The sequence below is a fragment of the Peromyscus californicus genome, unplaced genomic scaffold (genome assembly GCF_007827085.1).
Source record: "Peromyscus californicus insignis strain IS unplaced genomic scaffold, ASM782708v3 Scaffold_3__1_contigs__length_106647218, whole genome shotgun sequence".
NCBI classification, from domain to species: Eukaryota; Metazoa; Chordata; class Mammalia; order Rodentia; family Cricetidae; genus Peromyscus; species Peromyscus californicus.
The window spans coordinates 50,461,823-50,479,268 of record NW_026294551.1 but is presented as its reverse complement, the minus strand read 5'-3'; the positions used below and the strand labels follow the sequence as shown (position 1 = coordinate 50,479,268).

The 17,446-nt window shown below is 42.5% G+C and overlaps 2 protein-coding genes across 6 annotated transcripts in view; one reads left to right on the top strand and one right to left on the bottom strand.

Moving 5' to 3' along the window:
* Window positions 1–427: 427 nt before the first annotated feature.
* On the bottom strand, window positions 428–8,599 carry Med31 (mediator complex subunit 31). The gene is made up of 4 exons (XM_052756248.1): window positions 8,467–8,599; window positions 7,370–7,447; window positions 7,007–7,103; window positions 428–890 (listed from the first exon to the last, which is right to left on the bottom strand). Exons 1-4 carry the CDS (start codon window positions 8,492–8,494, stop codon window positions 698–700), a joined length of 396 nt encoding a protein of 131 aa, XP_052612208.1. The 5' UTR covers window positions 8,495–8,599; the 3' UTR covers window positions 428–697.
* Window positions 8,600–8,666: 67 nt separating this feature from the next.
* CUNH17orf100 (chromosome unknown C17orf100 homolog) overlaps window positions 8,667–17,446 on the top strand; it is a 36,259-nt gene continuing 27,479 nt past the window's right edge. For 3 of the 5 annotated variants that reach the window (XM_052756244.1, XM_052756246.1, XM_052756245.1), the window contains exon 1: window positions 8,667–9,549. In XM_052756244.1, the coding sequence (XP_052612204.1) occupies window positions 8,849–9,250 (402 nt within the window). In that variant the 5' untranslated portion in view covers window positions 8,667–8,848 and the 3' untranslated portion in view covers window positions 9,251–9,549. Of the gene's footprint in view, window positions 9,550–11,400; window positions 12,000–17,446 lie in introns of those variants that run through there. The other 2 variants (XM_052756247.1, XM_052756243.1) reach the window with 2 other exon arrangements.

Genomic DNA, 17,446 nt, shown 5'->3' with positions numbered 1-17,446 from the left:
CATGGTGCACATATATGCAAGCAATTCAGACATATAAAATAAAAATCTTTTTGAAATAGATTAAAAGAAGCATTTTAAGGAAGTGCCTACTTGTAGTACTTGTCAAATAAATGCTAACTTTCCCAAAGAAAGGTATTTGAGGCTCACCTTAAGGACAAAAATCCAATTAGTCATTAACTACCAGTCTGTCCATGCCACTACTAGAGGTCAGATATCTTACAAAGCAGGGAGCAACTGAGTATGTCCTCTCCTGCAGAAAGAAGGAACCTTCCTGTAGTTCTTGGTCTGCAGTTAGAGCTCGACTCCAGTCCTCTCTCTACTGAAGACGGTGGGGTGGGGGTGGATCAGCTGATGTCAGTAAGGTTCCTAGAGATGATCTGGCTCAGGGTACCACTGTATGTCATACCCATGTTCTTAAACTGCTCTATAACACCCAACATTTACATTCTTATTCACTTTCAATGCAATTGAAATTTACAAATTGCAATATACAAATCCCCAGAGAAATCAAAGTAGAACAATTCTGATTTAACAGAAATAATCTATTAACAATATAAAGTTTGCTGACCAAAAATAACACTAATGGTTCTGAGTGCTACCATAATAAAGGTGAGCAGGAAGAGTCTTCTTTTATCGGTACTGTACAACAGCAATACATTATATACATGTCCTTAGAGCCCGGTCTGTCCCCAGCTCTTCATTTTCCTGCTGTGTTATTCTGCTGTTGCTGCTCTGCCAGGGCTTGCTGAAGACGCATCCGCTTCCGGGAGTAGTGCTGCCAGTGCAGAATCTGCTGTTCATCAATGAATTTCGCACACTGAGCATTCACCAGCTCCTTTCGAAAGTGTTCATATTGGAGCAATTCTAACATGTGTAAACACTGAGGGTACCTGGGTTTAAGTTCATAAGTTAATTGTCAACATAATTTAAGGCATCCCAAGTTGTAATTCAGATACTCCCCTAAAAATAATCTTAATAATAAGCCTACCAGTTCTATTAACAAAGTACCTATTTGGTAATGTCACTCCCACCATGTTATTTCAAAACATTATACAAAATTAAAGTTCAGAAACCTTAAGTAACTTGCCCAAGACCACACAACCCAGTAAAATCGGTAGATAACCATACTCTTCTAGTTTTCCAAGTGAGGAACATGAACACTTTTTCATTTAAAAACGTTTTATTGCATTTATTATTTAGCATCTGTGTGAGAAGGAGAGTAAGCACATGCCATGGGATACTTGTGGAGGTCACCATGGGAGTTCTAGGGATCAAACTCAGTCACCTTTACCCACTGAGCTCTCTCACTGGCTCTGAAGACTTTGAAAATAGTTAGGTTTAATAAATACTGGTTTTCCATCAGGAGTCATAAAAGGGTAACCTTTATTTAAGTGAATCAACTAACTCCACAAGAATCATATACATTGCTAGGCACACACCTGTACTCCCAGTACTCAAGAAACTTAAGAAAAGTAGACTTAATTTAATGGCCATGTAGGGTTGCACTGCAAGATCCCTCCTCCAAAATAAACCATGAACAAATGTTGTGCTCTAATTATCCATGGGGATTATAGCAAGAAATCATGTATATTCTAGGACTGAGCGAAGACAAGTACACTAGGGTAAAAAGAAGCCAAAAAAATCTGATGACCAAAAAAGGATGAGAGGGGAAAGGGCAGGTAGGACATGTGCTGTGTTACTGTACTGAGCTAGAACTACAACAGTATGTCCTCATGGCCTTTTTAAAAAATGTTACGTTTATGGGTGTTTTGCCTGCATGTAATTCTATTCATCACAGGTATGCAGTGTCCATGGAGGTCAGAAAAGGGCACTGGATCCCCTAGAACTGGAGTTACTGATGTTGTAAGCAGCCATGTGCGTGCTGAATATTAAACCTGGGTCCTTTGGAAGCGAGTGCTTTTAACCTATGACCCATCTCTCAAGCTCTATCTTCATGTCAATTAACACAGACACAAAAAAAATACATAGTATGTGTGCATATAGAAACATATACATACATACCAATCCTAGCTATATATGCACAAGAGCCTAGAAACAAAAACACTGTCATATCAATGAGCACACTTAAGTCTCCAGAGCTTCGTTCTCAAATAACATTTTCCAGAGTTCCTTGAAACAACTAATTTCAAGACTAGGACAGACAAAGTACAACATGAATACAGGATACAACATGTTAAAAAGAAGTGCTAAACATGGATAGGGATATGTCAGCAGTACACAACAGCCAATCTAAAGGTGCTCCAGCAGCCAATTCTGCAGTAATTAGAGCCCAGAAAAATGACTGTAATCATTGGATAAAGACAAGAATCCACAAGTTGATACTGATATACATGTTTGAATGAGTAAATAACAAGGGAATACTTTTCCTTGCTATAGAATTCTGACTAATAAATATAAAATGATAGAATTAGAAAATTCCATAATAAACACTGAGGTAAGTATCTGCAATAATGCTAAAATTAGGGAGAAGAGAACAAATGATAGTAAAGTATAATGACACATATATGAATTTGTCATGATGAACCCATCACTTTGTAAGTTAACCTAAAATATTACTTGATTAAAAAATGCTAAAATTTCTGGGTGGTAGTGGTGTACGCCTTTAATCCCAGCACTCAGGAAACAGAGGCAGGAGGATCTCTGTGAGTTCGAGGCCAGCCTGGTCTACAGAGTGAGTTCCAGGACAGACAGACAGGGCTGTTACACAGAGAAACCCTGTCTCAAAAAAAAAAAAAAATTAGGGGATGAAATTTATGTAACAAGATGTCTATATATAGTCTCAAATATTTTCCCCACAAGTTACTTATTAAATACAAAAGAAAAAACAGTAACTTGATGTGGGGAAATCTGGAAGGCACCACCTAACACAATGGATCAAAATTAACATCATCACTAATGGGACAAACAGATTTCACCTGACTCTGGATTATAACAAACCAATAAGGAAAAGTAACAAAGTAGCAAGTGTTTGGTCTGAGTGAGAGAGAGAAACAGAGAGTATGAGTGAGAGAGGAAGTGGGAAGTAGAATAAGGGGGCAGAGAGAGGGAGGCAAAGAGACCACCAAGGAACTCAAGACTAAGAAAAGAGGATGACAAAATGTAGCACACAAGCCTAGACTGGAGGACACCAGTAGGACAACAGACAGAAGCTAATGGGGTCTATAGGCTATAGAGTAGAAGAATATTAATGTTCTATCAAAATGAAGATCCTGGCAGTCTCATTTCAGTGCAGCTTTTGCCTGCCTTTTGGGGTTGCTCAGAAGTCAAGAGACTCTCTTCTAAGCATGCCTTCCACAACACTTTGGGCTGCCATACTTTTTCTTTGCCTTCCTTCCCCCAGTCTTATTGACTGCCCTCCATGTCAGCTTAACTTGAGAGGGGCAAAGCTTTTGTTCCTTCTCCCTTCCATTCTCCTCCTTTGAGCAGCTGTTGAGATTTTACAGCTTGCTTACCCTGGGGTATTTTTCTTGTAAATGCTAATAATTTTGTCCTGGAGCTTTTAAAAGGAGGGGGAGGATGATGAGGTAATAAGAAAATGAGAAGGGGGCATGGGGGCGGAGGGCTACACAGGGGTGGAGGGTAGGGAGAGCTATGGCTGCCACTGCAGAACCAATGCTATGCTTCCCTTCCAGTAAAGGCTTATTATTTATATTCCAAATAAAGAGCTGTCTGTAATTGTAATAGCTTAGCCCAGAATGTTCTATTCCCACTATACTTGTTAATTCCATTTCATGGCACATCAGTAATTTAAAAGATTCAGCTCTGAGTATCAGGTAGTGGCTTTAAAGACAGTGTTTAAATTTCTTAAGTTCAGTTTCTTTGTGTGCAAAATAATGTGACCAGCAAGAGAATGGTGTTAAGTAGCACTTAGTAACTGGAATTTAGGCAGTTATCATTTCCTTATCAATTTTTTTGTTTGTTTTTTGAGACAGGGTTTCTCTGTGTAGCTTTGGCACCTTTCCTGGAACTCACTCTGTAGCCTAGGCTGGCCTCGAATTCACAGAGATCCACCTGCCTCTGCCTTGCCACCACCGCCCATCTGAAAATAATGTTCTTAATTCAATAGACTACAGAGTAAGGAATTCCACATATTCTAAAAGGCTACAACACACTAACTCCAGGTCTACAGGATAGAAGAGGTACAAATGGAAATACAATTTGATTTTTAAAAAATAAACAAGACATAAACAGAGAAGTCAAGTAACAGCATTCAATTCATGGAAATAACTGAATTTAGTTGGTATAAAGCTTCCAGGAAGTCAACAATTTGACTCCCAAACCTCTTCCACTCAAAAAAAGTATAACCAATCTATGTTGAATTATCACAAGGAAGAGAAATACCATGTGGTCTGTGGTATCCTGACCACATTTGAAGGCCTATGTTTAGTTTGTTTTTTAAATTTTATTATTTTTATTTTATATGCATGGGCATTTTGGTGCTTGTTTCTATGTATCATGTATATACAGTGCTTTCAGAGCCAAAAGGCATCCAAACTTATGAAACTGGAATTTTGGATGGATGTGACCTGCCACCGTGTGCTGAGAACCAAACCTGGGTCCTTTGTAAGAGCAGCAAGCGCTCTTAAGCACTAAGTCATCTCTCTAGCCACCACCACCCCCCCCCCAAATTATTTTATTTTGAGCCAGGGTCTCACTATATAACCCAGGTTAGCCTCAAACTCAAGAGATTTCCCTCTACTTCTTCCAAGTGCAGTGATTAGAGGCATGTAACCACTTTGCCTGCCCTATGTCTAGTTTTTTTGTTGAACTGGCAGATAAGCAAAGGTTCCTGAGAACTCTGGAAACCATGGCACTAAAACACTGACTGAAGGCACCTAAAGACAGATGTTTAAGAGAAATTCTGCTGCTAACACACTAGCTATCAGTAAGCAGGCCACATGCTGGGAAGTCTGGAGGAGACAGCTTTCCTCAGCTGCAACCAGCCTCTGACTGGGAAAAAGAAGGACTCAGTTGCTGTGGGATGTTCTGTATGGCAAATGTGTTGCTCTGATTGGTCAATAAATAAAACACTGATTGGCCATTGGCTAGGCAGGAAGTGTAGGCGGGACAAGGAGAATAAAGCTGGGAAGTGGAAGGCTGAGTCAGAGAGACACTGCCAGCCGCCACGCCACGATGAGAAACAGCATGTGAAGATGCCGGTAAGCCACGAACTACGTGGCAAGGTATAGATTAATGGAAATGGATTAATTTAAGCTGTAAGAACAGTTAGCAAGAAGCCTGCCACGGCCATACAGTTTGTAACCAATATAAGTCTCTGTGTTTACTTGGTCGGGTCTGAGTAGCTGTGGGACTGGCAGGTGAGAGAGATTTGTCCTGACTGTGTGCAAGCAGGAAAACTCTAGCTACACTCAGTTCTTCCTAAGTTCCAAGAGTTGGAATTCTGTTACATAAAGCCTTCCTATCTTTAAATTTTGGCAACTATTTTAAAAATTTAAAACCATGTGCAGATATAATCAAATTGCCCAACAGAGGTTAATTCACAACCTCTCTTGAATTTAAACACCTATAGCTGTTGTCTCCAAGAGGGCACTGATTAACAGAAAAACAAACAAAAAACCCTACAAACAGGTTAGAGCTACAAGGAGGTCTGTCTGATCACAATATAAGGAAGAGCTATCTAACCTCTGGCCATCAGTGGAGTAAGCTGCCTCTCATAGAGTGACATGCTCACAGAACAGAGATAATCAGAGTCCAACAACTCTGCTGGTGAGACTGAACTTGAAGGTGACTAAGGCTTTCAATACCCAATCTGGAATCTGCTAGCACTAACATTATAATCTCCTAATAATAACTTAAAGTCTCTTCTTTAGATTCCTATAGGAATCAACAATTGCATCATGAAGAGCACAATTGGACTACAATCAGTTCTACAGGCAGCCCAGGAATCAATTCAGAAAAGTGACTAGGATTTAAAGAAAAGGTTTGAAATGTTTTCCTCTAATTTTTAAGATAGGGTCTGTCTGTGTGGCCTTGATTGGCCTGAAACTTGCTACATAACCAGGTTAGTCTCGAACTTACAGAGGTCTGCCTGCCTCTGCTTCCTGAGAGCTAGGATTAAAGGGGCATCAGTCTAAACTTCTGGGTTTTTTGTTGTCTACCCCTTTAGGGGAGGGTGAGTTCAAGACAGGGTTTACCTGTGTAGCCCTGGCTGTCCTGGAAGTAGCTTTGGAGACCAGTCTGGCCTTGAACACAAGAGATTTGCCCACCTCTGCCTCCCAAATGTTGGGATTAACCCAAATGTTGGGATTAAAGGTGTACACCAGTTTGTTTTTCTTTCTTAAGACAAAGCAGAGATGAGTTCAAGGTTTTATCATTAAAAGGGATAGTTACGTGATTGTAATGTTTCTTACAATTTAGTAAATCTTCTAATAAAATTGTCTATCAAACAACTTGACAGTGTCCATGTTTGTTTTTTCACAGTGAGTTAATGTGCATGATACATTTATCATACTGCCTGACACACAGGACACTCTAAAAAGGGCCGTCTGAGATTCCCAGAAAACACCACTTCCTATGTGCTCATTTCAGCTTATGGATGTGCCACTGCATTTTAGTAGCTTATGGGTCGGCAGGCATTAGAAACCCAGAGAGACAAAGGGAATGCTAAATGACAAGGTTAGAAAAGACCAAAGCACATTAGAGCCTTAGTCTAAAACCAGGTAACTGGATTTTATCTCCATGAATGGAAGTGGCGTGTTCTGACTTCTATTACTAAGAGTAAGTTGCCCTCCACAGACAGCTGTTTGGCTTCGTTTGGTTTGAAGGGAGTGAGATAAGAATGACAGCAGAAACAAGCGAGATTACTGTAATAATCCAAGTTAGAGAAGACAGTGTCTTACATTAACTAAAAGCAGAAAGATTCAAAACAGTTTTCCATTCTGACACTGAGAAAACTGCTAAATATCAGTACTTTGTATTTATAATAAAGTACACACAGATTTAAGATTATAAAAATTAAACTTACTTTAGATACTTGGCATATTCTGGTTCTTTCCAGTAAAGCAAGTACTTAAGATAATTAACAAAAGCTTTGTCTTTGAAGTAACCTCTCTGGGCAAGAACTGAAAGGCATAAAGAAACAATCTGTATGTCAACCAATTGCTGGACTACTGACTTATAATCTCTAATAAAGTAACTCTTTTTAACATCCCTACCATCAAAACACAAGGAATTAAAAAACACAAGTCCTTGTTTGCTCAGTTAATACCTACAGACCAGCACAAGTAAAATCTCATTTAAACATATCAAAGTAAATACTCTTATGAATTAGATCCTGTCAGAAATCATTAACAGCTAGCTACTCAACTTAATGATGTGCTCGACTTACAATTAAGGTAATTTGGGTTGGCTAAACATTGCACAAATTCCAACTCCAACTGAAACCGAAGTCGATTTCCAGCATCATCTAGGAGAAAAGACAGAAAAAAAAAAAAAAAAAAACCCAAAATGAAAGTCACAATACGAATATTGATTTGTAGAAGCAAAAATAAAAGTGAGACGGCTCAGCAGGTAAAAGTGCTTGCAGCAAAGTCTGATGGCTTGAGTTCAATCCCTGGAACCCACAAGGTTGCAGGAAGACAACCGACTCCCGCAAGTTATCCTCTGACCTCAGCATGCACCGCCCATCCCCATATGAATGAATTTATGAAAAAAATATCAAAGTGCAGGAAAGACTTCCTTAGAAACTAAAGAGTGGAGCCTAATTTAAAACAAAACAAGCTGGGCGTGGTGGCTGCACGCCTTTAATCCCAGCATTTGGGAGGCAGAGGTAGGAGGATCTCTGCGAATTCGAGGCCAGCCTGGTGTTGGTGTACATTGCTAGTTCCAGGACAGCTAGTAGTACATAATGAGAACCTGTCTCCAGAACAAAACAAAAACAATAAATTCTCTAAAATTAGTTGAGGAAAATAAATGGAATGGATATTTACCACCTGTAGGCCATTATGGAAGGACGTTAGCAGAGATCACTGCATAGTCTGTAATAGCTGTGCCGCCCCCTATGTTAACGCGTTACAGTGATTACGTTAAGCAAAAACAAAGTGCTATATAAAAACAGGAAGCAAGGGGCAAAACGATTGAACAGCGGAGCGAAGACGGTAATCCGCATCAGAACGATACACATTACCGACATTTCAAACAAGTTCACAGGAAAAGTTCCAAAGAGCAGCCAGCTGAAGGGCTCAGTCCTCCCTCAGCCACCGCCCCGCTCCGGCCCAGGAACCAGGGAGTCGGGGTTTGAGCAGCCCAGGAGCAAAGATGTTCACACAGGCCACAATCTCAGAGATACCACCACTTTCTCCCCCTCCGGTCCCAACTCTAAGGAAGCCGAGCTAAGCCCGAAAGACGGCTCAGGGAAACGGGAGAGGAGGTCAGGGTGGAGAACCGTTCCCTCGGTGAAGACTCGGGGCGCAGGGCACAACGCACCTGTCTCCATAGCGACGGCCGCGGCCATAACAAGCAGAGAGACACAAACACAACCAGCCCAGACGAACGGCAGGATCGAATGGCGAGGGAGGATCCGGAAGCCACGGCTCCTATTTCCGGTCGCAGGGCAGGGTGGGACACGAGGGCGGGGCCAGCCTCATTCTGAGAAGAGAGGCCCCGCCTATCTGTGTGGCCTGGGCCGGCTGCGCGCGCAGTGAACGAGGGGGACGTGCTGGAGGACCTCATTGATTGCAGAGTTTATGTGTCCTGCAGCCTACGCTGACGTAGTACACCACCCTGACGTCACCTTTCCCTGTGTGACGTGACGCAGAGCATGACCCTTGAGCCTCTTTGTCCCTCCTGACCTGGGTGTACTGGCAGGATGGCCTCGCCCCTTAGGAGCAAGTCCTCCGCCCCGCGAGTGGAAAGCACCCGCCACAAGGAGACGTCAACTATCCGCGTGGAGACATCGTCCCACCGCGAGGAAACATCATCCCACCGCGTGGAGACGTCCTCCCGGCAGGTTCGAACGTCTTCCCGGCAGGTGGAGACCTCTCAGCGGCACCGGGAAGGGCCCTCCCTCACTCCCTCCGCGAAGCGACTCCCTAGATTCCTCGAGGTGTCCTCCCAGCACGTGGAAACCTCCTCGCAGTGCACGGAAACGTCTTCCAGCCACGTCAGGGCGTCGTCATCCCTGCGGGTGGAGACGACTGTGCACCGTGTAGAGAGCCCAGCCAGGCGGGACAAGCAGACTGCTCGCCAGAGTGCCAAAATGGCCCGATGAAGTGCTACCCAAGGGCCATGGCCCTTAGCCAGGACTGAAGTGCTTCCAGTTGCCAGCCAGCCAGCTTTCACGAGAGCCAAGCATCTTTGGTTTCATGGAAACAGCCCATAAATCAGTGTAAGAAACAGGCTGTGGTTTCTGGGCGCTGCCAACATGTATTGACATTGCAGCACCTTAGACCACCCTGCTATTGACCCGGTGTACTATTTAACCTGAAGCCAGCACAGAGGAGTTTCGGACTTGTGGTACTGTATATGCCTGGCCGATGGACAAAGAGGCCCTTTGAGTCTCTGCACCAGGTAAGTTTTGTAGTCTTAGGTCTGTCTAGAATGCCAGGTAACTTTTGAAGTCTTAGGTCCCTCTAGAATGCCTTGACCACTTGAAATTTGTGAAGAGGGACCAAAGTTGTCACGAATTCTTGGCCAGTGGCTTGATTATATAGTGCATGAAACCTACAGGGCAAGGAATTGTCTTTCATGTATTATTAATTGGTCTTTATTTGTATTTCATAATAGGCATTCTTAAGTTTTTATTCACTGTACTCCACCTACACTTTTTTTCTAAATAGGTCAGGGGTTGTTAGAAAAAACAAGGCAAGTCAGTTAATAAAAAATAACCTTGGAAGGGAAAGGACGAGGAAGCAATTGACACCTGACCTGAGGTAGGTTGAGTACGGTTACTGAGTACCTACTGTGTGCTAGGTACTAGTCAGTCAGCTGTAACAGTGGAAAAGACTAAGATCTTCCTCTAGCCAAGAGGCAGAAATAAAGGGGAAAGCAAGACATTGTTCTCTTGTGTTCCTGTGAAGGAAAAGGTGTCTTGTGGTAGAGAGCAGGGAGGTCCTTTAGAGAATATGGTCAGGGAAGCCTTGCTAATTGTGTAACATTTGATATGAGATTGTGTGGGTGAACAGTGAGCCATACCAGGACCTAGAGGAGAGTGCATTCTAGACTGGATTCTAGACAGAAGGACAAGCCAGCATAAAAGGTCGGTGGGAACAAACTGAAGATGTTTATGGAACAGAAAGACCAGTTAGTATATGAGAGTGTAGTATAAAAAAAAAAAAAGAGGAAGATGCCAGTTCATACAGAGTCTTGGAAATCACAGTAAAGAGTTTGAATTTTATTCTGCGATCATAAAAAAAAAATTGATGCAAGGGAGTAAAGTGCATGATGCAGTTTACATTTTAAAACTGCCTTTCCATCACTGGTGTGATGGTACCCAAGTTGGGAGTGAGTTTGTCTCCTGGGATAGTTGGCAGAGGCGTGTGTGTGTGTTTGGAGGCAGCCTGGAAGGTGCTACTGCTAGCCTGGCCTCGAGCGCCTGGCAGCCTGGGATGCTGCCAATGTCCTACGCTGTGCCCCAAAGGATCGCTGTGCTGAGAAAGTCGGTAGTGGTGAAGCTGAGAAACACGGAAGGTTCTAGTAACTTTGCTACAGTTTGGTCCATTGAGCAGACCCCTCACTTCTGCATAGCAGGATTGTGGGAAGCCTGAAAAACAGTAATGGAAGTGTGGCAATAGTATCTTCTGGTGAGGAGCAGAGCAAGAGCTCTCAGAGGAAGAGGATGTGTTGCCCTGTAAGGAACCTTCCACCTCTCTTCAGTAATGCATGTGATATTTACCCCTAGAACAGAAGACTGCAAATGGCCCTGGTTAAGCAGGACCCTTCATGAGTTAGAGTACTTGCTACCTCCAGGCACTTTTTCAATCTCAGGGAGTGCACTGGGCTGTCCCCTAGAATGGGGGCTTAGGTCAGAAGAAATGTTGTAACTGTTATAGATGCTATAACCACCACACACTGAGGCCACCCTGATACCTCTCCACCTCATAAAACTGCTATTAACAAGGAATTAGCCTTTGGAATGTCAGTCTCTCCCAGTTTACTAATTCTTTTTAACATGCCCAACTGTGCCTTAAATACAAGTGAACAAAGCAGTTGCTTCTCGTTAACAGTGTTCCTTATTAGTGTTTTTATTACAAAAGTGGTATGTGTCTAATGTAACAAAATAAATCAAAGTTGTATGAAGAAATACTTAATACTGTATCATCTTTCCTTTCATTTCTAACCAAGAAATAACATCAGAAATGTGTTTGTCCTTCCAGACTTTTCTCCATTAACAAGGATTCTTGCTTCTGTCTCCTCTTTTAGTAGTATCTGGAAGACTGGCTGAATGTGACCTGAAAAAGCCAGACACCTGGCTTCTGGATCATTGATGCTTCAGGAAGGGCACAGGATCCTGGTAGATTCTCTGTTGTCCATCTCTTAAAAGAAACTTTTATCTAGGTTTCTTCCTCCACATTTCACTTCTTCATGTTTCAAAGTTGGAATGGAAAGAGAGATACAAAGTGTCAAAAAAGTGATAGATATGATAACCCATATTTGCCCTATTACTATATTATCCATTCCACAGCTTCAGAATGACAGTGTGTGATGAAGGTAACTGTCTCTGTGCCTGTCGTACTTTGTAAATGTGCATTAATGTTGGCAACGCTGTGTGTCATCCTCACATGGTTCTCTGTAGCAAATAGTGCTGCTGTACCTGGCACGTGTCATACAGTGTTCAAGACAGAATGTGCAACAATAATGAGTGGAGAGCAGTCTTCTCCCTTTGCAGTCAAGAAAGCCTTTGATGGCACGGCCTAATAATGGAGTTTATTATGTGAGGTAATAGTTGTGTACAACTTACCTTCACTTGTACCAGCCAGGTTAGTGTGAAAAAACTAAATAAATGCAAATTCTTGAAAGGAGTCACTTCTTATTCTCATAATCTTCTTTCTTTATATATTGTCTGGGGGTGGTTTACAATATTTACTGCCTATTGTATTGAAAAGAAATGACTGGGTGTTGTGGTGCACACCCATAATCCCAGGACTAGGAGAGGCTGACGCAGGAGGATTGCCATGAGTTCCAGGCTAGCCAGGGCTACATAATAAGTACCAGACCAGTCAAAGCTACTAAGCAAGATCCTAGCTCAAAAAAATAAAACAAAGAGACAAGGAAAAGGAAGGGTAAGCCTGGTAAGATGGCTTGGAGTATAAAGATGCCTGCCGCCAAGCCTGACAACTGAGTTTGATTCCAGGGACTCACACAGTAGAAGGAGAGAGCAAACTCCCAAAAGTTGTCCTCTGACCACCACACATAGGCCTCCCCCACCCTTCTCACACATACATAATAATTTAATTAAAAATTGTAAAGTTTGGCCTTGACAGGATCTTCTTCCCCCAAACTACTCAGGCCCTGGGAAGAACCAGGAATCCAATTAATGAGGTGTTTTTCTCACATCTTTGTCTAGACTTTCCAGAATTCCTGTTCCCCCATTCTTTCTATTGCTCCCAACCTAGAATGGCTGGTACAGGTATCCAAGCCAGTACAGGTTTGACCCAACCTGTACAGTGTTAAATAGCCTTTACCTCTGCTTCCCCTGCCTGAGCTCTTAGCACCAGTAATCAATGGTAAGAATTGCATGACTGTAAAAAGCAGAAAACCTGTCCCAAAGTGTCAGAAACAGGAGCAGCTTGTCCCTCCCACAGTAAGTCACACAGTATGTCATCAGATCAGTCTGTTTTACCACCTGTATACAGTATATTAGCTCTGCATGCTTGCTGATTACCTTGTCTTAGGTTCCATTGCTGTGAAGAGACACCATTTGATGTTTCTTGCCCCGACTTGGGGGAACAAGCCCTGTTTTCAGTGCGTGTGAGCTTTGGCAGTTTCCTGCCCTCAAGTAGTTTCCTTACACATGCAGTGGTCAGAACCCAGCTGAGTGCTTGGTGGGCACCTGTGCCATCTCTAGAGGTCTCTTTCTGTGCAGCTTTCTTGTTTTCAGGATGTGAGCTCGGCTCCCCCTCCTCAACGCAGGATGGTGAAAGGACTCTGCCACAGCTCCTTCTCCCATGCTGCAGACCAAACCTCTCTCTGGGCAGTGAGCTGGAGCAGTCACACGGCTCAGGTTCGTTTCTCCAGCTGTTCCAGGCCAGAGGGAAGCCTGTTACTCCGCTCAGCCTGGAATCCTCCTTCTGATTACTTAATACAGATTTTGCTTAAGGTTAATGTTACCATTTCCTTTCTAGGTAACAGAAAACCTAGGTGGGATTGTGAACAAATCTTTGTGGTAGTTATAGTCCAGGGATGGAACAGATCACAGTCTCGGAGATGGACACAGTGGCTACATTGGCCTGCTCTCTCTTTCATTTTCAAAGCAGAGCCATACTCTGTAGCCCATGAACTTTAGTATTCCTGTTTCTACCCTCTGGGTGCTGGGATTATATGTATGTGCCACCTTGCCTGGCTCATTGTGTCTCTTTAAGTAGATGGTAATAATACCATTTTTTTCTGTGATAAATAGTTACATTATAATAAATAGAAAAAGATTAGGAGAGTATGAGAGCTTAAATATAAATGCTAATTATCAATGCACCAGTTAAGAGTTTACCCCTTGGCTGCAAACCCCAGCAAATTTCTTCTCTACCTGTGGCTCCTTGCTACTGTGCCACTAGTGGGCGCTGTAGGACACATTCGCTCTAGAGGACCAGATGCTTCCTGGCTGCTGCCTTCACAGTGCCTCCTTATACTTCCTGGGAAGTCCCTGAAACCAGCCACACTTCACCCTGGCAGCTGCAGTTCCCTTCCCTTAGTGGCAGCTGAATACAATTTAATAAAAACTAGAAATTGTTATATTTTCTATTTAAAGAACCCATTTTATTAAACATGACATCGGAATACCAGCACCAGCCAGTCATCTGTTCTCAGAAGTCTGCAGTTTCAACTTCACAGGGGTCCTCTGAGTTTCTCAGCTTTAGTCATTCCAGTCTTTGCTCTCCTGTCTGAAACTGAGCATCATCGTCACACAGACTCCCCCACTCCCCCTTCCTGTCTAAATTGCCGGTCCAAAGCCTTTGCTCTTTTTTTTTTCAGTTTTTCTTACTGATTTGTTTATGGACACTAAATATTTTTAGCTCAAATTTTATTTGCATTACATACATATTTTTTAATAAAACTTACTTTTATGTATGTGTATGTATGTTTATGTGAGTGTATGCTATGTGTGTACTGATGCCCATGGAGGCCAGAAGAGAGAGAGGGATTCCCTGGAACTGGAATTTCAGGTTGTTGTGAACTGCCTGATATGGATGCCAGGAACCAAATTCTGGTCCCATGTAAGGACACCACTCAACCAATGAGCCATCTCTCCAGCCCCTACACTCATATTTATAAAGTTTGGGGATCACTTCCCTCTTTGAATTTTAAATCTCTCTCTCTTTAATTTTTTTTTATTTGGTGGTGATGGTGGTGGTGGTTTTTTATGGTGTTGTGGGGTTTTTTTTGTTGTTGTTGGTTTGCTTTTGTTTTCTGGGATAGGGTTCTTCTCTGTAGCCCTGGCTATCCTGGAACTCACTCTGTAGACTAGGCTGGCCTCAAACTCAGAGATTCACCTGCCTCTGCCTCTGCCTCTGGAGTGCTGGGATTAAAAGACATGCTGCCACCATCCAGCTCTCTCTAAATATCAGAAGTTTCTCATCTCCTACAATGTGCCTTTATCTTGCCTGGTTTCCTCCTTTGGTTTCATTTCATGAGGGGCAACAGCATTTCTGTCTTCCTAAACTGACCTACCAGGAATACTGTACAGTCAAAACTATTAAAGGCTGGAGAAATTAATTTAGTGGGTCACAATTAAATTTTAAAAAACAAGGGAGCTGGAGAGATGGCTCAAATGTAGAGAAAGAGAAAGTGATTAAAAACACTTATTGCTCTTACAGAGGACCCCAGTTCAGTTCTGGGCACTTAGGTTGGGTACCTCTCAACGGCTTGTAACTCTGGCACCATGGGGTCTGTCACCCTTTCCCTGTCCCCTTGGGCACCTGCACACACACACACACACACACACACACCACAGATAATTTTTTTTTTTAAATTAAACAAAACCGGTGAGCTGGCTTAGCAGGTAAAATCCTGAGTAAACTTGATAAGATGTGGTCCACTGCCAGGACCCATGGTAGAAGGAAAAAAGGAAAATTGTCCTCTGACCTCCACATGGACACTGCATGAGGACTTCCATCCTTAAAGTTACCACACATGCGTGTAATAATAATAGGAAATAAAATCTGAAAATTAAATGAAATCAAACAAAAGATTAGACCACATCACGTTGCTTAGGAGGGAAGGAGGGAGGGAAAGAGGAGAGAAGGAGACCAGGTCTGGACAATTTAACTATGGCCCAGAGTTAGAGATTTTACTATAGTGTTGCAGTGAGGGAACAAATGGCTTCTAGAGCCCATCTAACAAGTGTCTAGTAATAAAGCATTTGACAGGAAATGGACAGTGAGACATCATTATTAACCTAAACAAAAGAAAACGTGAAGTCTAGTTACGGATTGGTAGACTCGGTGAGAGACATTAAGGGCCATTTGATCACAGGTTGACATCAACTGAGTATATAGGTAACTAGTTTCTCAGAAGAGGTGTTAGCCCCATTAAAATCCATCATAAAATTGCTCAAGTGTTTTATTGGAAATATAATTGATTCCCAAAACGAGGTCTGTGGTTTATATTTACACATCTCTACCCCTGTTCATGTGTGGACAGTCTTTTATTTTACAACATAAAGACAACAAAACTTGTGTTTCAGAACATATGTGTTACTGTAAAAAAAAGGTGTGGAAACTGCTATGCCACCCCCTACTTTATTTTTAAAAACAGGACTCTCACTATGAAGACCACACTGGTCAGCCTGCCTCTGCCTTCTGAGTGCTGGGATTAATGGTGTGCACCATCATGCCTGGCCACCAATCTGTTCAAGGGTTCAAGAATTCTTTAGAGCTGAGATTTGTTCAAGGGCTTAAGAATTCTGTGGGTGCTTGCACCTGCCATTGTATGGAGAAAACTTACCCATTTTTACAGGCACTTGGTAAGATTCCTCTAGATAGTCTCACAGATTCACCTGCATATCTGTTAGACTAAGAAATCTGTTCACCCCAGGTCTGCTCTGTGCTTCATAAGGTTTTATTTACAAATGGATCCTGGTCCTAAAATAAAATACTCAAAAATCATCAAGCTACTCTGGTCCCTTTGTTCTGTGAAGAAACAGCTAATTTAGCCTGCCAGTCACACAGCACTTGGGTCATCGGCAGGGCGCTGTCTCTGTTCATCAGCAGAGTTCACCAGTGGAAACTCACATATTTAAATGTCAATGGCCTGACCATATTGTCCCTTAGAAAGGCCAGGAGAGAGGGACTTAAAGCTCCTTGATGTGGACTCATTATGAGCTTCCCAAACCCAAGGCTACTTCATTAGTTAAGACAGGCTGTAATCCCAGGGCCTCTGCGTTTGCCAAGGACCTAGAAAAGTGGCCAAGTCCTGAAAAACTCAACTGGCTTCAAATTACAAGACAAAATTGGAATAAGTCCCAGTGTGAATCAGTTCTATGTATCATGTGACAAATCAGGACCTCTGAAAATGACAATGCATAGAACTTTTCAGTGGCTCTACAGAGTGTCTACACACTAATTATGTGCCCTGGGGAGATTCTGGAACGGGGCCTCTCTATCAGCTCATAAGACTGATAGACCTAGCACAGCATTCTGGGAGAGTCTCTAAAGACACCTCTCCTCATTGACAGACATTTGGGCGGTTCTGCAGATAAGTGAATCCACCTGTAGGTGGCCCACTTCCCCCACTGTGGATGGACAGAATCCCTAGTTCTCCAACGGAGGTGTGGGATGCAAGGTGAGTTGAGAAAGTGTAGAAACACTTTTTGTGTTATTTTGATAGCTAAGTTTTTATTTTAGTTTGTCTTGGGTAAAAACCAACTTTTCCTCAACATTGTGATTCCACCAATATTTTATGTAGACCAGAGTGGGCATTTAAAAGGCTTAAGATCATTGATTTAAAGGAGGATAATCTGATTGCAGGAGCAGCTAGCCTTGGGTGTGGCTGGAGGCCCGGAGTGGCCTAGTACACACCAAGGTTAGGAAGCTCATTCAAGACTTATTGGTAGGCTGAACCAATGTTTTCAGATTCCAGTGAACATAGAAGTGTAATGTAACTAGCATTTTCTTATTCATGAGATAAAATAGAAAAAATACGATATATCAGAGTTCTCCTCATAGTGAAATCTTCAATTGTCTTGTGAAATGTTGGTATAGAGTCCCAGGGTAGAATACGTTTCTACTGAGAGTCACTGTAAAAAAAAAAAAAA